Raw genomic sequence first — 23,290 nt, forward strand, 5'->3', positions numbered from 1 at the left:
CGTACCTAATGGGTGGAAGAAGTTAGCAGGTCTGCAGGGTCAGTCCAACCTAAACTGGACATGGTGAACGAATAAGTGTGTGCTGCAGCCCTACCTCCCTGCATGCTGTGAGCTGACCGTTCTAATCTTTGCTCCACAGGTACCTGTGCAGGGCAGTTGAGTTCGGTTGATGCTAGATATGTGTTTGATCAGAGCGTGCTCTGTGTGGGAGTCTGGGCAGGTGTACAGCAGGTGAACGCCGTAGAGATCTGGAGCTACACGAGCACGGTAAAAACAAAATTACTTGGAAGTTTATCTTTGCCCTGAAAAGGGTGTTGGTGGTGCAGAAGGACACCGTACCTTTTAAGAACAGTTTTGGTAAGATCTCCGGGCCAAAGTTAACCTTAGATCTTTAAAAATTGCAACATCTATAACAATACAGAGCGGTGGCCGTTTATTTAAAAGGATTTTGTGGTTAAACATTGAGCAGTTTGTACTGGAAATGGTTGATTCAAAGGTGACCTTGCAACCCAAGTATTCATGGGTGGAAAATTAGGGCCTTTCCAAAAAAACTGTGCAGAAGAACACTGTATCTTGCTCTTGTGGTACAAAACAGTGCCAGCGTGCAAAAGAAATTGAGGTTAAAGGAGGTGAACATTGTATATATGATAAAGTATTTTTACACCTTAACTTCAATGAATGCACTGCCATGGCCTATACAAAGAATGGTTCTTAGCACTGTCAGTCTAAGGGCCACGGGTTATTTTTACATCATGGGGTTGAGAAACAGAACAGAAATACATTTTGTACTCTTTTTTTTTTTTTTAACACATTTTTGAGTACAGTTTCACTTAAAATTATTCAATCCCCTTTGCAAATTAGGTGTATTGGCAAAATTGTCAAACTTCCAGCTGTGTTCAATGAACGGCTCTAAAAGGAACAATTTAAATAGGTCAAAACAACTAATATCACAGGTGGTTTCTCCAAATTCAACACAAAGGGCTACTTTTAATGACCGCTGCGGTCTTAAAAATGACTCAAGCTCCTGAATAGAATTCAGTCTGACAAATAGAAAACACCATTTATTATTAGACTGTGGAGTGAGAACCAGCACAGGGCAGAATGGGAATAAATGAAATATGTTAAGTAATGAATCAATTAAGAATTTAAACAGATATTCTAGAAGACTTACAGTCCTCCATCAACACGTTAACTTTAAGTGTTATCAAACTACTCCACTACTGCTCTGATTATGTTTTTGCTAGAAATAAGAATTTAATATTGTACATAAAAGTGGCCCTACTTTAGAAGCTACACGTGCACTGCACTTTGTTTGCCTTTACAACGCTGCATCCTTACACCAACACGACATCAACTTGAAAGTGCACTTAAAACCAACTCTGATCAGCGTTGGCAGTCCAGTATTTCAGGCGGCGTGATCGCGCGGCCGCGGAATGTAGTAAGCGCCGCGTGACCGCGCACGCACAGCTTCCCAGCAGTACGTGCCGTGACCGCCGCTGTCGAGCGTAAGCTGGCTGTGGCTGGCGAGCCCTCACCACCCCTACTCATCTGACGGAGACCGTCACACACACACACACACACACTCATGCGGAGGCAGGTGGATGCGGCCAGCAGCGCGCATACCGGACACATTCTGCAGAATCTGGATTGATTTTATTTTTAATTTTTAGCCTTTTTTTTTTATACTAAACGCCGCTGTAATGTTGTGGACGGCGGGTCAGGTCTTAAGGAAATTCTCCACCTCTTCCGTGAGTAACGTTGCTTTTGCAGATCCTGCTGTACCACAAATGAGTAGTTCCTTTTGATACTTAGGCTGTAGTGATAAAAACAAACCCCCCCACGCTGGTAAATATCACGTAGGCTATGCCCACTGGTGGAGTGATCCAGGATGGCTCTGATTGCGGATCAGTGAGTCATACTTGGTGTCCGGGGGCTTCTTAAGTCTCCCCTGCTCGTGTATTTTCATCAGAGCTTTGTGTCACTGCCAGTCTGCCACGTTACTGCCCGTTCGCTGTCACCCCTCTCTCCCCTCTCTCCCCCTGCTCTCCCTCCTCTCCCTGACCTGGGAGCTCTGGAGGAGTTGCATCAGCCTGAGAGCTCCACACTGTTGCTCGTCAGCGGCTCAGTTACGGTCCTGGAAGCACGGCTGCATGCAATTTTAAAGGAAAGCACCATATGGACGGTCTGCACACTCAGTGGGTGTCAGTCCCCCCACCCCCCCAACCCAGTGTGCTACCCCAGTGTGCTACCCCAGTGTGCATAGATTGAATCTGCACAGTGAAGCACGCTTGCAGTGTGACAGCCTGAGAGGGTGCCTCCTGTGCTTGACAGGACCATTGAAACCTGAAACCTCGTCCCTCACACATGTCAGACTCCCCCTCACTCTCTCCCTATCTCCCCCCCTGTCAGCCATTAGTTGGCTTTAAAGAACACGTTGAGCTCAGTGTTTCACCCCTGGCTCTTTTCAGTTCATGCCTTTTTATTCACTCATGCCAGTTTAGAAATGTTAGCTGATGATTGTAACTTCCATAAAAATGAATTGGGTTTTAGATTGTTATAAAATAAGAAATCTGAAGATGTATTTTTGGACATTGTGTTGACTAAACATATTATGTTATATTATATTAAATCCCCAGTGTGTCTTAAAGTCTGTGGTGAAATTGTCTCCAGCAACTTAAGCAGCTGTTGGTTCTTTTAATCAAAAATCAATTCAATTAGTAGAGGTTTGACATTATCTAACTCGATTTAATGTATTAAAGGGGCAATTGATTGGATCTCACTGACCTCCTGGTGAACTTACAAGTGAAGGGAGCACTACTCAGCCTGTTAACGCAGTTGAATAATGTTTTCTATCAAGTCTGAGGGGAACAGTAATAGAATAGAATAGAAAGCCTTTATTGTCATTCTACTGGGTACAACGAGATTAAAAGGGCAGCTCCTTAAAGTGCACACAGTATAAAAAACACAGTATAATCACATTTTAACAGAAATGTGTTTACCAAGTAGGGGGATGTTATCAAGTTGCATTGTGGGAAATGTAAGATCCAGTGTTTTTGGATCTCCACCCCTATATGGTACCAAAAGTTTTGATCAGCATCAGTTTTGACTTTTAAATCGTATTGCATTCCCCTACATTACAACTTGTTGTGCTCTGTGGACACCTCTGGCAGCCTCCACACTGGATCTATCATAACTAGTTGCGTAACATCCCTGGAACTCACATGAGAGCAGGAAAGAGAACTGAGTATTTCCAGCTTTTCCAGTGTTGCAGATTTATACTGGTGTTTTTCTTTGGTCTCGTTACAGCATTACTACCAGAAGAAGCTTAAACTAGCTATAATTGGCCAGAGCCTGTTCGGCCAGGAGGTATACAATAACCTGAGGAAGCAAGGTCACAAAGTGGTGGGTGTGTTCACAGTCCCCGACAAGGATGGCAAGGCCGACCCCCTGGGTGAGTCAGTTCCCTTCTCTCTTACCTGTTGGTTCTGCCTTTCTCTTTGACTTGTGCACCACCAGACTGTGCGCACATTACTGTCTTCCTGATCCTCCACGGAGCTGTTATTGTCACTGTACACCCACTGTGGATTCCCATTCATCTTTTTAGCTAAAAAACTTGAAAATACAAACTTCTGTCTCTCTGTAAAGACACTGGTGCTTTCTGGTACATTTAAATAAAGTAGAGCAAACTGCCGTCTGCAATACGCAGCCATTTCTTTTTTGCTTGAGTCCGTTTTTACTACCCCCATTCTAACTGAATATCACTAACCCTTCGGGATGCAGAGGTTGCCAAAGCTCTGCCCAGTGGAGGAGCTACCTTTAAGTAGTGATGGGGGGGTAAAACATTGGTTTATATTTACATCTTTTTCTAAAAAAAATTCAGTTTTTTAGTGACAAGCTGGACAAATTGATAAACTTTTTTTGTTTGAACTACTACTATAGTTGTAACTACTATTTAGTAGCACTGAGTAGCAAACCGTAATACGTATTTGGTATTGGCTGAAATCTGTCCATAGTATTGTAACTAAAACTTTATTCTAAGTAAATAATAAGATAGAAAACTATGTATGTGGCAGCCTCTGATGATCTTCACTGGGTCATTAAAGGCCTGTGCTGTGGCAGAGGTAGACGCATGTTAACTCCACTGTGCTCGTGGACAAAGGCAGGTCTTTATCCTGCGTTAGTGGTGGGAGAGTGGCTCCATTGTCTGTGTGGGAAGAGGCCCCGTGTGGCCCGCACATGCATCTCTGAGGTGAAAAGTCTTTAGGATGATGCAATCTTTCCAGGAAGTGTCACGTTCATCAGCTATCAGCTGTCCCTCGACCTCTGCCTGTCGTTCTCCCCTCCCAGCCCATGTGAAATGATAGATATTCTTTAACCTTTTAGCCCAATAGTATTTACGGCTGGAGCGGGACCAGCCAGTAGAGTTGTGCCACATGTGACCCTTGGTCTGAATGGCTCTCCACAGAGAACAATCTGTATATATGTTCTATGTGTGTGTGTAGCATGAAGAGACTCCAACTCTTTTGTTTGTCCAAAAACTGATTATATATTCTAATGGTCAGTATTCATTTCCGTCTGGTGATGTCCGCAAAATGTCTTTTATTTTATACTTGCTGCCATGATATGAAATTACTTTACCATACCATTACAGTGGATTTTATCTAAATTGCCTGCCAAGAGTAGGCTTAACACTGTCAATAAAGTCATCACCCTGAGCAGCCCTTCTTTCTACTGTTCTGAACTGAACCGATAACCCCTCCTCTGCTCTTCCAGCGGTGGCTGCTGAGAGGGACGGGACGCCAGTGTTCAAGTTCCCACGGTGGCGGGTCAAGGGGAAGCCCATCCCAGAGGTGGTGGATTACTACAAGGCTGTTGGCGCTGAGCTCAATGTCATGCCCTTCTGCTCCCAGTTCATTCCTATGAACGTCATCGATCACCCCAAGCACGGCTCCATCATCTATCACCCCTCCATCCTGCCCCTGCACAGAGGAGCCTCAGCCATCAACTGGTAGGGAGGGAGGGGATTAAAACAAGTGTTATTTGAAGGGTTAGGGTTAGGGATACAGTTGTTAACATCTTCTCTCCGGTTAAAAGATATCACTGCTGTAAAACGGTGTTTGGCTCACTGCCCACATGGACTCAAAGTGGTAAAAAAATCTACAACTGTGACAGTGGATTCAACTGTGCCACTTGTAACTTATGTATCTGCTCATTTTGAAGCCATGTCATTGCCACATCTTTGTTTAGTTTAATTGCCCGTTATGTTATGAATTCATGCTAACCATGCGTTTCATCTGATAGCACCAATACACATTACTCTCCTGGGTCTATTTGGGTTTAATATTATACTTAGTTGTGATTTCTTTTGTCCTTACATTTAGGCTAATACAGACAAAATGACCATAGCTGAGGGTTGGAATGCAGGTCAGCTGGTAAAACGAGAGCTTTGCCTTCCGGCTCATCTCCCTCTTCACCACAACGGACTGGTACAGTGCCCGCATTACTGCTGGCGTAGCACAAATCCGTCTGTCCATCCATTTTTGTTCCCTCACTCAGGAACAAGACCCCGAGATACTTAAACTCCCCTATTGAAGCAGCGCCTGCTCCCAACCTGGAGAGGGCAATCCACCGTTTTCCAGACTCCTTTCCAGACTTTCCCAGGGAGGCTGTGCAGTGTGATACCCCAATAATTGGAGCACACCCTCCGGTCCCTTTTTTTTTTAAATATGGGGACCACCACCCTGGTCTGCCAATCCGCAGTTACTGTCTCCAACCTCCTTGTGATATTGAAGAGACAACTGTTACTACATTTTCAAGACAGTGACTATTGAACCCCTGCTATTTTCGTACATTTCTGTACAAATTGTGCAAAGTTAATAAGTAAAGCTACAGATGAAAAATACCCTGATTCCAGGCTTTTTACAGCTCAAGATACCTACAATTGCATTTCAACAAATAGTATTAATTTTGGATAGAGACAGCAAAATAAGACTAAGACTAATCACAGTTTAAAATGAGTCTGCATTTCATGTTTCAGATGGTGAAAACCGAATTGTGCTGTAGATATAGTTAGTTAAAAGCTCCATCCAATCGACGTTCTAAACTGCTTATCCTTTCCACACTTTTGTTAGGGCCTGGAGCCTATCCCATCATGACTCAAAGTGTGTTTTTTCTGTGAATACGTGTGTGTTACCAGGACCTTGATTCACGGTGATAAGAAAGCTGGCTTCACAGTGTTCTGGGCTGACGATGGACTGGACACTGGACCAATCCTGCTGCAGAGGGAGTGTGCTGTCGAGCCAAACGATACCGTAGACGCACTCTACAACCGATTCCTCTTCCCAGAGGGCATCAAGGCTATGGTAAGTAAATGGAATTTAATATTTTTGGGTTTACTACACCTTTTGATTACATTACAAGTGCAAGCTGGAACGCATCATCAGCATACATTCATACAGAATATTTTTCAAACTGGGTAATCCATGAAGTAGGCAAGACCCGTCAAGACACATCTTGATCCCATAATGCCCAGTTCCTACTCAGCCATCTCTATCTTTTTAATACTGTCAACAACATAAAGTTCATAGACGTACAGCATACGCTGTGGTGTCTTCTGTAGGGGTCTGCGTTGGGTGGAGGTTGGACAGAGAGGGAGAGAGACAGAGAGGGAGAGAGAGAGAGAGGGAGAGAGAGAGAGAGAGAGAGAGACAACACAAACAGCAACCAACGTACTAGCAGTGACTATAGCACTAACAATAGGAGTGTGACTAAAAGATTAGCAGTATGATATTATTGAAAAACATGACGAGTGGCCGACGATCCGCAGCAGGGATTCATGAAGCCAGAGAACCACATCAGGAGAACCAGGACCAGGATCCACAGGAACCTGAGAGATGAGAAAGCACAGAAAGGCTCCGGGGAAGATAGCAAGTTAGAGGCAGACATTTGACTAACATGAGACATAATGATGGAGAGGAAGAGGAGGAGAGAGAATAGAGGAGCTCAAGTGCACCATGGGAGTCCCCCGTCAGTCTGAGCCTATAGCCGCATAACTAGGGGCTGGTCTAAGGCCTGAGCCAGCCCTAAACTATATGCCTTGTCAAAAAGTAAGGTTTTTAGTCTACTCTTAAATGTAGAGAGGGTGTCTGCCCCCCGAATCCAGACTGGAAGGAGATTCCACAGGAGAGGAGCCTGATAGCTGAAAGCTCTGGCTCCATCACTACTTTAGAGGACTTTAGGAACCACCAGTAGGCCTGCAGTCTGGGAGCACAGTGCTCTAGTGGGGTAGTACGGTACTATAAGATCTTTAAGATATGATGGAGCCTGACCATTAAGAACCTTGTAGGTGAGGAGAAGGATTTTAAACTCTTTAAACTCTATTCTAGATTTTACTGGAAGCCAATGAAGAGAAGCCAGTACAGGAGAAATGTGGTCTCTTCTCTTAGTTCTCGTCAGAACACGAGCAGCAGCGTTCTGGACCAGCTGAAGAGTCTTTAACGACTTATTGGGGCAGCCTGATAATAAAGAGTTACAATAGTCCAACCTAGAAGTGACAAATGCGTGTACTCATTTTTCTGCATCATCAGTGGATATGATGGGCCTGATTTTAGCAATATTACGTAGATGGAAAAAGGCAGTTCTAGAAATCTGTTTCATGTTGGAGTTAAAGGACAAATCTTGATCAAATAAGACTCCCAGACTCCTCACAGTGGAGCTGGAGGCCAGAGTAATGTCATCCAGAGCAGTTAAGGTAGTGGAAAAGCTGTCTCTGAGGTGTCTGGGGCCAAGCAGAATAACTTCAGTTTTATCTGAATTTAGCAGCAGAAAGTTGCTGCTCATCCAGGACTTTATGTCCTTAAGGCAGATTTGAAGTTTAGCCAACTGATTGGGTTCATCTGGCTTTATTGATAAATATAATTGTGTATCATCTGCATAACAGTGGAAATTAATGGAGTGCTTCCTGATAATATAACCCAGAGGAAGCATATATAAGATAAAGAGTATTGGTCCAAGCACTGAACCTTGTGGAACTCCATGTCTAACCTTAGTGTGGACAGAGGACTCGTTGTTAACGTGTACAAACTGAAATCCATCTAATAAATAGGACTTAAACCAGCTTAATGCAGCTCCTTTTATACCAATGAACTGTTCCAGTCTCTGTAACAGGATGTGATGGTCAATGGTGTCGAAAGCAGCACTCAGGTCTAACAAGACCAGGACAGAGAGAAGTCCTCTGTCTGATGCCATAAGGAGGTCGTTTGTAACCTTCACCAGTGCTGCTGTTCGCTCTAAAACCTGACTGAAAATCCTCAAATAGACTATTAGAGTTTAGAAAATTACACAGCTGATTAGCTACAACTTTCTCCAGGATCTTGGAGAGAAAGGGAAGGTTGGATATAGGTCTATAGTTAGCTAACACACCTGAATCAAGAGTAGGCTTTTTCAGGAGAGGTTTAATTACTGCTACTTTATAGGACTGTGGTACATAGCCTGTTAGTAAAGACTGATCTGTCATATCCAGTAAGGACGTGTTAATTAGGGGCAGGACCTCCTTAAGTAGTCCAGTAGGAATGGGGTCTAGGAGACATGTTGACGGTCTAGATGAGGAGATTATTGAGGTCAATTCGGCAAGATCAATTGGAGAAAAACAGTCCAAGTACACATCAGGTGTAACAGGTGTTTCTATGGTTCCTAAGTTTGAAGTTGAATCAGACCCTGTTGAGGGCAGGAGGTGATGAATTTTGTCTCTAATAGTCAGAATTTTATCATTAAAGAAGCTCATGAAGTTGTTACTGCTGAGCTCTAAGGGATCACAAGGATCAATAGAGTTCTGGCTCCTTGTCAGCCTAGCTATTGTGCTAAAAAGGAATCTAGGGTTGCTTTTATTTTCTTCTATTAATAGTAGTAGTAGTAGGCAGCTCTGGCATTACAGAGGGCCTTTCTATAGGTTTTAAGACTGTGTTGCCAGATTAAACGGGAGTCCAATTTGGTGGCACGCCATATCCTTTCTAGCTTTCATGAATGTTGCTTAAGCTCGCGTGTCTGGGACTTATACCAGGGAGCTTGTCTCTTTTCTTTAATTCTCTTCTTTTTTAGAGGGGCGATAGAGTCTAGTGTCATTCGCAGTGAACCTGCAGCACTATTGACTAGATAATCAATTTGGGAGGGGCTAAGAGTAGCATAGCGGTCATCCATAACACAGGGACGCACTGGCTGAAATACTGAAGGAATCACCTCCTTACATTTGGCAACAGCACTGTCTGATAAAGATTTAGTGAGGACCTCTCTGTCATACAGACCATAGTCCAGTAGGAAGAAATCAAATGTTATCAGGTAATGGTCTGATAAAATAGAGTTATGTGGTTAAGTTCAACACCATAAGACAAAACAAGGTCAAGAGTGTGGTTAAAACAGTGACTTGGTTCATTTACAGTCCTGGGAGAAGCCAATTGAGTCCAAAAGTGAGACAAAGGCAGTGCTGAGACTATCATTTTCATTATCCACCTGCATATTAAAGTCACCTACTATAATCACTTTGTCCACACTGAGGACTAAGTCTGATAAAAACTCTGAAAACGCCAGGAGGACGGTACACTGTGACAACCAACACTGGTTTTAGTGTTTTCCAGGTTGGGTGTGAAAAACTATTATCTATCTATTATCTCTTTAAACATCGCAAAATATTGTCAGTGCAAATGTATTTTGAATATGAAACATAAAAATAGTACTGGAGCAAACTAAAGGTATATTGTGTGTGTTCTACAACACGTGGGGTGCTGTTTCTTTCTTTAACTTTGCATGTGAGTGACGGTGATATTGCCAGGAATGGAAAGCTTTTTGGGACAGCCGCTGCTTGAACCTTCCATCTCGTCTCAACTCCATTCTGTTTCCCCACCAGAAAGTGGAGCTCTTCTCTAGGAAACCCTCTATGTTGGATGTGCTTTTCATGGATTGATAGAATTGGTTGTCATGAAAACAATTCCATAAGTTTAAAGATATTATCAAGCTGTAACCCTCTGATGACATAATCCTGATGCATCACTACACAAAATAGTGACACTCATACTGTTTCCTGGTGCAGGTGGAGTCGGTGCAGCTCATCGCTGATGGAAAGGCTCCTCGACTTCCCCAGACGGAGGAGGGAGCGAGCTATGAAGGCATTCAGAAGAAATCCAACGCTAAGGTGAAAGTTTTCTTTTACAGACACCTGCCCAAAGTCAGTTACTGTATAATGCCAAATTAATGAGTCAGTGAAGGGTGGAGAGTCAGGGTGACTTGATTCACTGTGTTGGAATGTGTCAATGAGAGGTAGGGATCTTTTTCCTCGTTTGTGCCAGGAAATGATCTCCTCTCTTAACGTTTTGCACAATGCTGTTGACTTACGTCACTGTGAACAAACCCCCAGCCAGTCCAGGTATTTAATGTGTTCTTTGTCTGATTTGTAAATGAGTCATGAGGGATTCTACTCAGGGGGCTGAATAATTTTAAGACCGCAGTAATCATTACTTGTAACATAACTTGTCATTATTAACGTGTTGAGTTAGTAGGTCTTGCCAATACACCTAATTTGCAATGGGGGTTGAATAATTTTGAGTGCGATTGTACTGCCCAGTGCTGACATTATATAAGGAGTTAGTATGTCAGTGTGACACCATGGGTTCTGGATGACCGTTGGATGTGTTATCTAGGCATTAACATGACTGAAATGTGTCCAGTGAAGACAGGAAGAAAGATAAGACTTTTGCAACAATCTGCCAGAGCTGTGAGGGGGGGTGGGAGTATCAGGGGACAGGGGACAGTGGGAAGGGGTTGTGCATATAGGTTTGAATAAGTTTTTGAATTTGTGAACATGTGTGTGTGTGTGTTCCAGACATTCTTAAATTGATTTAAACTAATTGACACACAGCGTACTATTGGAACAGTACTATTCCAGTGGCCATGCATTCCGATAGGGTGCTTCCCACAGAGGTCATTCCTAAATGTAAATATCTACTAGGCGGCCCAAAATATTCTAAACACAGGATGGTTTAAATCCTCACATCAGTGCTGAAATGTTCAGTATTTACATCAAAGTAATGTGCCAAAGCCGAGGACCTTTTATAAAGAAAAACATACAACGTGCTTTCTGCTGCCTTAAGCTGTTCAACAGCTGCTAACTAACACTTTCATTCATGCATGGAAATTCAGGGCCAAGTTTGTAGGACCGGTGTTTTGTTTTACAAATGGAAAGATCAAGTCGGGGCTGATCTTCGCTGCTCTCTGATTTGTCACTTTGAGCCACGTTGCTGGCAGCGTATCAAACCGGGCTATTCTTAGTGCAAAGGGTTATTTTCCAGCCGTGCTTTTCTACGTGTCGCTCAGCTAGTGGAAACTGGCTGCTGGGCTTCCTTCTTATTCTCAGAAATTTATCTGGTCTGAAAATGAATCCGAGCTGTCAGCATGTTGACTTTGGTGTCTCTCTCTGTCCCTCAGGTCAACCTGGCCCAGCCAGCTGAGGCCATCCACAACTGGATCCGTGGCCATGACAAAGTCCCCGGTGCCTGGACTGCCATCGATGGTCAGGTGTGTTTCCTGAACACACAAGCAAAGAAAATGCACATACCAAGTGTCTTTTGTGTGGTCAAACTGATTCAAGCAGGTCTGAATGGTTGATATAGATCCTGAAGTTTTTGGCTAGAGGTATCTTAAGACCTGTAAGAGTCTTGAAATGTGGGCTTACAAACGGGGCCGGTGCACTGCGTGGCATCATTAAACCAGGTATTGGACTTTCTTTTTCTACTCTTGTTAATGATAACATTTATCTTACTTTATTGTCCAGACAGGGAGACATGGCCTCTATTTGAGTGGTCTGGATCTTTAATGATTCACTTAGACTCATTCTCGCAGCGCCTTGTGTAAATATTGTGTAAAATAGCCGGCTAGAGCACAGCCTATTGTATGTTCAGCCGAGCGAACCGCTCTCAACAGGTCCTTGCGTTCCTGTTCAGTGCTGTTTCATTACCCATCAGGACGCTCTCATTGGTGCAGGAGTTGAAATTTCTCAGTATTTGAAGGGTATCCAGGATTTCCTCAAGTGTCTGAGGTGAAACAGCCAAGCCCTTGGTGCCTTCCCCCACTATCAACTTCAGCACCTTAGTCTTGGTGACGGTCAGGAGGTCACCAATGATTGACTACAGCAGCAGACTTACAACACAGCCCTAGGATAGGATGGTGTTAAGGATGAGGGTGGAACAGTTGTGTCTGTCCGCCCTCACTATCTGGGGCCCACACGCACTGTGAGCTGTTTAATTCCCGGTTCCTTGAGCTTTGTGATGAGCTTGAAGAAAACTAGGGTGGTAAATGCTGAACTTTAGTCAGTGGACGGCAGTGGTCACGTAGCTCCTTTTCTTGTCCAGGTGAGTTAGGGTGGTGCAGAGGATGTGCGCTGTGGCGTCTTATGTCGTGAGTCCAGTGTCCTGGGTAGTGAAGAGCAGATGTAATCCTCCCCGACCACAGTTCAGAGGACTTTGTCACTACAGAGGTTTTATGGGCACTGGAGTGATGGTGGCTCTGTTGAAGCACTACATACGACAGACTGAGCCAAGGGCAGGTTGAATATCATTGTGCACACCGACGCTAGCTGGTCAGCACATAGTTTGAGGCCCCGCCCAATGATACCATCTGGTCCTGCTGCTTTCTTGGTGTTCACATGCCTGACAGCCTGCCAGATGTCATGCTCATCGTCATAACTGGTTTGAAACACGGAACTATCCATCCACTGGATAACCTCTGCCAATGGCCTCAAAGCGTAAAAGCATAAAAGTCTATTTTGCCCGCTTGCAATGGACACATCAACATGTGACAAGGATGGGGTTTGGTAGTTCTTAGACCTTTCAACTAGCTTCTGGGATTGTTCTCCTTGGAATTGTATTTCCACTTCCTTCCTGCAGTCCCTTTATGCCCCCTTTACTGTTCCTCTTTACATTGTAGACAATCACTTTAGAATTTATTTCCAGATTTCCCAAGGTTTTAGGCTGCAGTGAGTGTCTTCATGCGCGTTTTGATGGTTTTGAAAAGTGAGATCTCAGATGAAAAGTTAAGTGGCACCCACGTTAACGTTTTTTGAATTGATATATTCATGAAACTTTTTGGCAAAAAAGAGACAGGGGCACATCAGTAAAATAAATCAATTCCAAAGAAAAATACATGTACATAAAAAAAAAGGAAAGTTTCAACACTGAGAACATGGCCGGAACAGCTGATCCAAGCTTGACTCTGTGTTTACACCTGTGATGCTTGCTCAAACGATTTACCATGTTAAGATACTGATCAACACTGTCTTGTTGCTGCTGTTTACAGTCCCCCGGACTAAAATAAAAAGAATACACTACAGAAGTATGTACTGAGTCTATACGTATATATGTACACATGCATATAAATAACTGTATATACCTTTACAGTCACAATTACCAAGTTGTCTCTAAATATATTAGCAGCACAGCCCCTGTTGCTGTGCTGAAAGCATACTTTTCCCTGCTAGATCAGACTTTGGGCCTCCTCTGTGTCCACGTAGTCCCATGTCTCATAAAGTTAGAATAAGATTTTTCTCTTCTGTGGCACTATACAAAAAACCAAGTGTAAGAAATAATCAGCAAATAGGTTTAGCTGAAGAGAACATTTAAAGAACCCCAGAAAAAAACTGGTATCGATGGGGACAATCTTACAATGAAGAGAGGAACCTGACTTGATTCATTTGGTGTCCATTCTCTTTCTGAGCTTGTAATACCATGTGACCACCGCGGGTTAACGAAAGAGGCACCAAGAACATCACCTTTTAAGACTTCTCTGTCTGTTTTTCCTCAGTCCGTGACCCTGTATGGCTCGTCCATGCTGGAGGGATCAATACCAGACGGTCAGCCCCTGGAGATCAAGGGGGCGTCCCAACCTGGCCTGATCGCCAAGAATGGCCTTGTTCTGTACGGAACTGATGGCAAAGCAGTAAGTGTCTCTGTAGTTAGTTTAGAGAGCTGGACAAGTTCGGTAACACTCGTGCCTCTGTCGGTCGTTCTGCTACTGCTCTCCAGATACAGCAGGTTCGATGGCTGCTGGGTTTATTCGAATTCCATGTGTTAGCCTGGTCTCGTTCTTGTACCTCATTCACTGTCTGATCCACAGCTCCTGGTGAAGAACCTGCAGTTTGAAGATGGGAAGATGATCCCTGCTGCCAAATACTTCACCTACGGGGAAAGCTCTAGTGTGGAGCTAACCGATGATGAGAAGAAGATGGCAGAGGAGATCAGGGCAAGTAAACTATTCACTGGTTCTTTTTAACCTGGTAGCTGACTGGTCATTACATTATACACATTTAGTCACTGCACCGTTATATTCATTAGAAATGCCGCGTTGGTTATTTCTGTTTTTCTCACAGAACATCTGGAAAGGCATTCTCAGCAACATCCCAGCGATCGGGGACACCACGGACTTCTTCAAGTCCGGAGCTGCTTCCATGGATGTAGTCAGGTGAGGGAGGAGGCAAGTGCAGCGATCGGTCCGCATGGATTCGCCAGAAAGACAAAGAGAAATAAGTTTTGCACATATGAGGAAGTTCCAGCCGTTAGTCTCACGTATTAGGCAAGTGTCAAGTAAATCCTAAATCACTGAACTAAAGTTCTATCTGATAATCTTCATTTTTGGGCCTCAAATCTCAATGACATTCTCTGATTTAAAGATGGTAACCATAATAATAATAATAATAACCATCTATGATCTTTATGTTTTGACACAGAAGAATAGAGTTATACTCTATACCTACACATTTTTTACCCTTTCACAAGCAAAATACCTCGTCTATTTGAAATACTTGATGATTAAATGTATTTTCTAGTAGTGCAATAGCAAGAGGGCAATCATTTAATCACTGCGTGACACTAAGTATTGTTCGGGGACACATGCACAGTACAATCTTTCGAAATCCAACTACAAGACCACGACATTAGAGTGGAACCGAAATAGATCAGTATAAGTATTACAAAAACAGTACAACGCTGTCTGAAGAGTATAAGTATATAAGTATAATATGGTATATGATTTTTAAATGAAATGATTGGGCCCAAGTGTGAAGGCTACCAGTGTTCCAGTGCCGACCACTCCTTAATGACTGGTCCTTTAAGGCAGGTGAGCTGACAGCAAACACCAAAAGAATTCCAATAATAGAATCAATGAAATAAGAATAAGAAAAAAATCAAAATGTAACCCTATGAGTTATTATAAACCTTTTTATCATCCTTTTGCTGAACTACCGGTGTGGGAGCTGTCGTGCACACACTAAACTAGAGGAGACCGCTGCAGCAGCACTGAGCACTGATGTCGTCCCTCTATGTGCAGGCTGGTGGAGGAGGTGAAGCAGAAGTGTGCTGGCATCCAGCTGCAGACCGAGGATGTGTACTTGGCTACCACCTTCCAGGACTTCATCCAGATGTGCGTCCGCAAGCTGAGAGGAGAGGACCAGGAGGAGGAGCTGGCCATCGACTACGTGAGTCTTCCCACGCATGAAGCCCGTTCTTTTAACTCTCAGCTCGGATTTTCTATTCCCTTTCGTCACACATCGTATTCTGAGACGTGCGCGAGGGTTGATGTTTGAGCTGCCGTTACTGCTGTGTTGTACCCAGGCGACGAGAGAAGTAAACAACATGACGGTGAAGATGCCGTCCCAGTGTTTTGTCAACGGCAAGTTTGAGGATGCAGAAAATGGCAAGACCTACGAGACCATTAACCCTAGTGATGGATCGGTTAGTCACATGACCGTACCGACATATTAATCCACGCATAAATGCACAGGTTTTCGTTTCAAGAGTTGTTTGCGCTCGTTTTAATGATTGTGTGGCCACTGTGTCCTCTACCAGGTGATCTGTAAGGTGTCCTACGCCTCCGTAGCGGATGTTGACCGGGCAGTGGCAGCTGCCAAAGAAGCTTATGAGAACGGCCCCTGGGGCAGGATGAACCCTAGAGACAGAGGAAGTCTGCTTTACAAGTGAGTAGCTCCACTTAGAGGGACGACAGTGATTCGAAAAAAAAATCTGCCACAGATTAACCAAGGTTAGAAAGTTAGAGTTTTTGTGCCACGGCACTCGGGTCGACTCTCTAAATGACACGTTCTCTGCTCTCTTTTTTGAAAAATCTGTACCGTGACTAACTAATTATCCACCAGGAAAATGTTAGTGTACAGGCCAGATAGCTGCTCTGCAAGTCACCAGTCCCGTGTTCTCATTTGAGAAGCAATCAGAAGCCTGAAGGGACGATTTTAATCGGATGTTCTGGTTTTCCCGAGGGTGCCCCCTCCCTAGTTTTGCATTAACTTAATTCATTGTCATAAATGGAGACCTTATTTCAGTGCAGCCAATTAAACGGTAACATGAGCATTCTACCGTAGGGAGAGCAGCCTGCCACACAGTGAGAGCCACAGACTCCACTTAAAAAAAGCATTCACCACGGTGTAGTGCACCAAATATTGCTGGCCAGATATTAGCAGCACATTAAACGGCGTGGAAACGTCCTGCCAATGACACCTGGGTCTTTCTAGATGTTGGTGTGCTGCTTACTCACCAGTGCCACTAACAACACCCTGCATGATACTGACATCGTGGGCAGTGTTCAAAACTAGTTATCAATAAATCAGGACTATAATATTTCATGTATAACGTGCATCACACACATAATCTTTTGTCTCCGCCCCGTCGGACCTCCCCTCCCCAGGCTTGCAGACCTAATGGAGGAACACCAGGAGGAGCTGGCCACCATCGAGTCCATCGACTCAGGAGCCGTGTACACGCTGGCCCTCAAGACGCACGTGGGCATGTCCATCCAGACTTTCCGCTACTTTGCCGGTTGGTGTGACAAGATCCAGGTGGGTTAACGTCCAGCCACACGAACCGAAGCTTTTTAAACGTTCAGCGCCGATTATAACGGCATGTGGTTCTTTGTTGCAGGGCAAGACGATCCCCATTAACCAAGCCAGGCCCAATCGCAACCTAACCTTCACCAAGAGAGAACCTCTGGGGTAAAATGTTGTCACTGAATTACCTCACGTTCACATATTTATACTTTTCTATTCAGTAAGAGTGTTTTCCTGTGGCAGTGTGTGTGCTATAGTCATCCCATGGAACTACCCTCTCATGATGTTGGCGTGGAAGAGTGCTGCATGCCTTGCAGCTGGGAACACACTTGTTCTTAAGCCTGCACAGGTGAGAACACTGTCACTTTAAATATTTAGTTTTCCGTTCGCGTGCACACAGTGGAGTGTGTTCTCAACACCTTATACGGCTTTACCTCCCCTGTCCTATGTCTTTCTCTTGATTCTTTCCGTCCAGCTGAATGGATGTAGTGTCAGAGTAGTTTGTGCTTCATCCAGTACTTCCAATGTCCACAGGTGACTCCGTTGACGGCGCTGAAGTTTGCCGAGCTGTCGGTGAAAGCTGGTATTCCCAAAGGAGTCATAAACATTTTGCCAGGCTCAGGTAAAGATCCACATGGTCCACAAAATGAGGTTCCTTTTTTAAATTAGGTTTCTTTTCCTTGATGGCATGAGGTCAAGGAAGCATATCATTTGAAATCAGTCAACGGTGAAAATGAAACGTGGCTTATCGTACTCTAGGCTAGTGTAAAATCCATTGCTTCCTCACACACGGGAAAGTCTCCTTGAAACAGGTTATGCATCTAGAATTTGTGAGCAGTCCTAAGATTGACGTTCCCTTTCCAGTTTGTTCATTTTAGTTTGGCCCGAAACCTAAAACTGTTCAATATTTTCCAAAAAAAAAACAGCCAGAAAAGGAAGTATTGAGCTCCGTTAGAGAATCACACCAGCTATGATACATCTGACTCAGGCAGGCTTCCTCAGCCATCCATAATCCATCGCCTTCATTCCCTTCTCTCCTGCAGGAGGCATGGTGGGACAGCGCTTGTCAGAACACCCAGACATCCGCAAGCTGGGCTTCACTGGCTCCACACCCATCGGCAAACAAATCATGAAGAGGTATAACCCAACGCGGTCACTGCTCATCGGCCCGGTCACTGTCAGTTTGAAACCTCTTGACCTTTTTTGTTTTTGCTTCGATGTGTTCCGGCAGCTGTGCAGTCAGTAACCTGAAGAAGGTTTCTCTGGAGCTGGGAGGGAAGTCGCCTCTCATCATCTTCAGCGACTGTGACATGGACAAGGCTGTCCGCATGGTGAGAGAGCAAGACTCACGGACAGTATTAAGTAGTGTTAAGCTAGTTTTATTTCACGTCAGTGCGAATCAATCGGTCAGTAAATATATTCTTTGATGAATGTATTATTTATGGAGCAAAGTGCCAAACATTTTGTCGATCCAGCTTCTCAAATGTACAGATTTCTCTGTCTTTTGAGCATGTTTGGCTTAGGGAGTACTGACATTTACCAGAGTAACTGAAAAAACTACGTGTCAATAACGAAACTACTCGTTTGTTGCAGTCCTACGCCATATGTGTTCTTACTGATGCTTGAAATTTTAGTCAAGATCAAACATTCCTTAAGAAAACTGCTGCACATTGATAAACACTACATGTTGTCCTACATTTTAGCGTGTTACGAACTATTTCTTAAATCTTTGTATACTGCTCACGAGTGGTCAATAGAGTGACCCACATCTATGGTTACATGGACAGTTTGTCTGTCGGTGAGCTCATGAAACTGCTGTGTGTTCTTACCTCAGTACGTGTGTGTGTGTGTGTGTGTGTGTGTGTGTGTGCTGCTCCACAGGGCATGAGCTCTGTGTATTTTAACAAAGGTGAGAACTGCATCGCCGCTGGACGTCTATTTGTAGAGGAGTCGATTCACGATGAGTTCATCAGCCGAGTGGTGAGTGAGGCGAAACACTGACGTTATAGCGCATGCAGTGCATGAAAAGGGTTCTTCGATTAAAAAAAAAAACAATAGTCATCAGATCGGCAGAGGCAGAAGTATCCTAACCTTTAGTCTGTAGTGTGGGTCAAGCTGCAAAAACACTTCCCAGGATAATTTCAATTTGAGCAGAAGAAACAAAAACAGTATTATTAAGTCTAAAGCATCTCCGTACTATTTCTCCACCCTTTTCCCTTTAAGGTGGAGGAGATCAAGAAGATGAAGATTGGAGATCCACTGGATCGCTCCACAGACCACGGCCCACAGAATCACAAAGCCCACCTGGACAAGCTGCTGGAGTACTGCGAGGTCGGACTGAAAGAGGGAGCTACGCTGGTGTATGGAGGCAAACAGGTGGACCGGCCAGGTACAGTGTGCACCGTGTGTCCTGAGACAAGCGGCGCTGCACCCATGCACTGCTGACCAGTAGCACGACGTCCGTAGCTAAAGGCAGATGTATGCACAGGAACACGCCTAGTAAAGGTGTCTACATCAGAAATTTGACACCGGACATTAAATGTGTGCGTTTAGGAGCACTAAAATCACACAGTTTATAGGCTTTACACACAGCTTTTCTTGTTTGCCATGTTTGCAACTAACAAATGTTCACATTTAAAAAAAAAAAAAAAAAAAAAGGTCAAATGCAAAGAAATGGTATAACCACAATGCCAGTTTTTGTTTAAAGGTTTCCTTCTTAGTGTTTGGTTTAAACATTCAAGAAACGGAAAGAATATTCTATATTATAGATGTATATAGAATATACTAAGCTAGCTATAGCAGAAAAGTCCAAATCAGTAATGGTCAAAACATAAAATCAGTATTATTACCAAAAGAATCAGAAGCATTGTAAATGTTTGAATATTATTCTGGTGAGTCTCGACTTTAGAAGCATCATTGTTAGCATTAGCTAGTAATCAGTACGGGAATTTTCCTTCAGGTTATTTCATGGAGCCCACTGTGTTCACTGATGTGGAGGACCACATGTTCATCGCCAAAGAGGAGTCCTTCGGCCCCGTCATGGTGGTGTCCAAATTCGGAGACGGGTAAGTTGTCAGAAACGCACCTTGCCGCCGTGCGATTCGAGTGGATAACCTGCGGCCTCTGTCCTCTTGCTCCGAATGGTACAGCGACGTGGAAGGCGTGCTGCAGAGGGCGAACGACACGGAGTACGGCCTGGCTTCGGGCGTGTTCACCCGCGACATCAACAAGGCCATGTACGTGAGCGAGCGGCTGGATGCCGGAACCGTGTTCGTCAACACCTACAACAAGACCGACGTGGCTTCACCTTTTGGAGGCTTCAAGCAGTCTGGCTTTGGCAAAGACCTCGGTGCGTAGACACTTGGGATTAGCAGTCGTAAGGCAGAAGGTGTTACTGTATTAGTGTTTTCATCTGTCTTATTGTTTGTACAGCCAGTGATGTATTGACTGAAGTAAAGGGAAGCTACGCATTAAAGGTCTGCTTGCTTGTTGCGGAAGCTATAAACCCTTCACATTAACCCTGATGATGTCATCAGAGGATTGCAAGAAACACGTGGCTCCCTCTCAGAATCTTCTTCTAAACTTCTGTATTTGATGTCCTGCTTTTGTCAGGCTTATGATGGCTAGAAAACATATTTCTCTCACTATGAATTATCTGCAATATTTCTGGCTTTTTTAACAATTCGACGAGGAAAAATCACTTTTTTTTTTAAAATTTTTTTTTTAGTTTAACTGTTCACAAGTCACGTGTACACAAGGCGTGTCACATGCAGACATTGGGTCATAATGCAAACCTCCTAATGTCCTATCCTCTGTAACCAAACAGGCTTCACTGACACTGTCTTGTTCTTTGTCCGTTCACAGGAGAGGATGCTCTCATGGAATACCTGAAGACCAAAGCAGTGACCGTGGAGTACTGAGGCAAAGACTCTCCGTATGAACTCTGACCCACGTCTGCTGGAGCGGGGACTTGTCGGCCTGTTTCAGTCAGCGGTGCTTCTGGACGGTGTGTGTGTTTGTGCGCGACTGCGTTGCACTACTGTGAGAATGAGAAGAGAGTTTGGTCGTTCGTCTTTCGCCACAGTTTGGACAATGTGCCTGTCTTTCTTTCGCTTTTCTGTGTGAGAATTCACATCGCGGGGACACATACCTGTCTCTGTGTCTACACATATAACCACGAGTTAGATGCTGAACGGGAGCCCAGCTGGGTCGGACTGTATTTTCAAGGATTCAATTTCATAACGGCGTGTTTTATGTTAAAACATGCTCAACATTTTAAACCCGTCACCTGTTTTTCCATCATTATCAATGATTAATTTTCTCAGATCTCTTGTTTCCAAGGTCAACAATGGGATTTATCATAAAAAACACACATAAACAACAAACCACATAAAAGTTGTAGAGGGAATTGTTGACACTGTTTTATTCTTATTGATTAATGAGGACTGACTTCACCACAGCCAAACACAAGTTGAACACTAGAATGTCGTCCCTAGGAGGACGTGACTTATCTTTCAGTATCAATCATCAAACTTGGGACGTGACGTCCAATATTTTCATCGCATCACACTCACGAGCCACGTCGCAAGGAAATCATTCGGCGATTACGTTAGCTGTGAAGAGATGCTAATGCTAAATTAATTGTCTCTTTGCATTAAAATGGTCGTTTGACAGCCTGCTCTGAAGTCATAAAATGATTCACCTTTATTTCATAAAGGGTAAAGCTGCTTTTTTTTTTTTTTTTTTTAACTATTCTTAGCAATATAGTTTGTCAAGTATTAAAATAATGAGATGAGAAAGCAGGCCTTTATTGAGACCACCAGTCAAACTATTTAAACAGCCAATAATGATCATTGCACCCTTAATAATTACACTCTGGTTTATATCTTGTCCTGGCAGCGGTCTCTTCCCACATACGACTCTCTTCCCTTTGTCAAATTGGACCTTTTGTTTTGTAAATATTTTGAACAAAAGGGAAAAAGGTTTATTTGATATATTTTCTCAGAACACTATTATATCCATTAAAGACACATTACCTAGATGTTTGTATGCATCATTAATGTGAAGAAGTTGTGAAATTGCTTTTCCATTTGTCCCACATTGACGGTTAAGGCAGCAAGTGTCTTTTTTTCTCACGCAGAAGGTGATAAAATAACTTTCATCTTAAATTTACTGCATAATGTCTCTGTTAACCAGAAAATGTTTTCAAAATCCAAATGGAGGGAGGAAAGCGTGACACTATCATGTAGTATTTACTGTTGTGTTCAACACACAGAGCCTCATTTACAGTGTGTTCTGCAAAAATAGAGAAGCGGTATATGTGAAGTTAAGCTCGTGGGCTTACATTTGATACATGCAAAATGCAAAAGTTGTTGTTTAGGCAACTCTCATTTTCATTTAGAAGGACTCCAAGACACCCAGAAGTCATCACGGGAAATACGTATGATCACACACTGGTTGGATGTCCAGATGGTGACATGCCTCAATCATCATATAATAAAATACCTTTCCCGTATATTTTCTCATATAACATGAAATTATAATCCCTTAAAACAAGATCTATCAAAGCACAACTCGGCTAGTGTAACTACATTTAACATTATTGTGAATGAAATCAATGAATGGAAATACATTTGGGCACACCTCATGCACCCTAAATACTGTTCAAAATACTATATATAATATTTATATTCTTTCAATAGCAGAGCAAGACGACATGCTATTAACTCTGCTTCTAGTATTGGCTAGAACAAACTAGCTCTGCAGTGTACTGTACTATAACTACTACTACCTGTACTATAATCAATCAGTCAATCTTTATTTATAGAGCGCCAATTCACAACAGCGTTATCTCAAGACTCTTTCCATAAAGAGCAGGTCTAGACCAAACTCTTTAATTAGAGAGAGACCCAACGATTCAGGAATTCAACATTAAGGATTCAAGAATTCCCACATGAGCAGCATCAGATGTTATATTGAGCAACAGTAGCAGGAAGAACTCCTCTTTAACAGGAAGAAACCTTGGACAGACCCAGGCTCAATGTGGGCAGCTTCTGTAGGGGTCCGTGTTGGGTGGAGGTTGGATAGAGAGAGAGAGAGAGAGACAACACAAACAGCAACCAACATACTAACAGTGACTATAGCACTAACAATAGGAGTGTGACTAAAAGATTAGCAGTATGATATTATTGAAAAACATGACGAGTGGCCGACGATCCGCAGCAGTGATTCATGAAGCAGAGAACCACAGCAGGAGAACCAGGACCAGGATCCACAAGAACCAGAGAACCACAGCAGGAGAACCAGGACCAGGATCCACAAGAACCAGAGAACCACAGCCGGAGAACCAGGACCAGGATCCACAGGAACCTGAGAGATGAGAAAGCACAGAAAGGCTCCAGGGAAGATAGCAAGTTAGTG

The 23,290-nt window shown here is 43.6% G+C and overlaps 1 protein-coding gene across 1 annotated transcript; it reads left to right on the forward strand.

Moving 5' to 3' along the window:
• The first annotated feature begins 1,683 nt into the window (after positions 1–1,683).
• aldh1l2 (aldehyde dehydrogenase 1 family, member L2) lies at positions 1,684–21,555 on the forward strand. Its single transcript, XM_070853638.1, has 23 exons — positions 1,684–1,748; positions 3,307–3,451; positions 4,774–5,008; positions 6,197–6,362; positions 10,082–10,183; positions 11,473–11,562; positions 13,843–13,977; positions 14,155–14,280; positions 14,408–14,499; positions 15,364–15,511; positions 15,648–15,767; positions 15,882–16,009; positions 16,732–16,882; positions 16,965–17,035; positions 17,114–17,219; positions 17,405–17,492; positions 17,914–18,007; positions 18,102–18,201; positions 18,752–18,850; positions 19,094–19,259; positions 19,830–19,935; positions 20,020–20,219; positions 20,735–21,555. The coding sequence occupies exons 1-23, from the start codon at positions 1,701–1,703 to the stop codon at positions 20,788–20,790; spliced, it is 2,772 nt and encodes a 923-aa protein (XP_070709739.1). The 5' UTR covers positions 1,684–1,700; the 3' UTR covers positions 20,791–21,555.
• Positions 21,556–23,290: the final 1,735 nt, after the last annotated feature.

Source organism: Pempheris klunzingeri, chromosome 22 (genome assembly GCF_042242105.1).
Source record: "Pempheris klunzingeri isolate RE-2024b chromosome 22, fPemKlu1.hap1, whole genome shotgun sequence".
NCBI lineage: Eukaryota > Metazoa > Chordata > Actinopteri > Acropomatiformes > Pempheridae > Pempheris > Pempheris klunzingeri.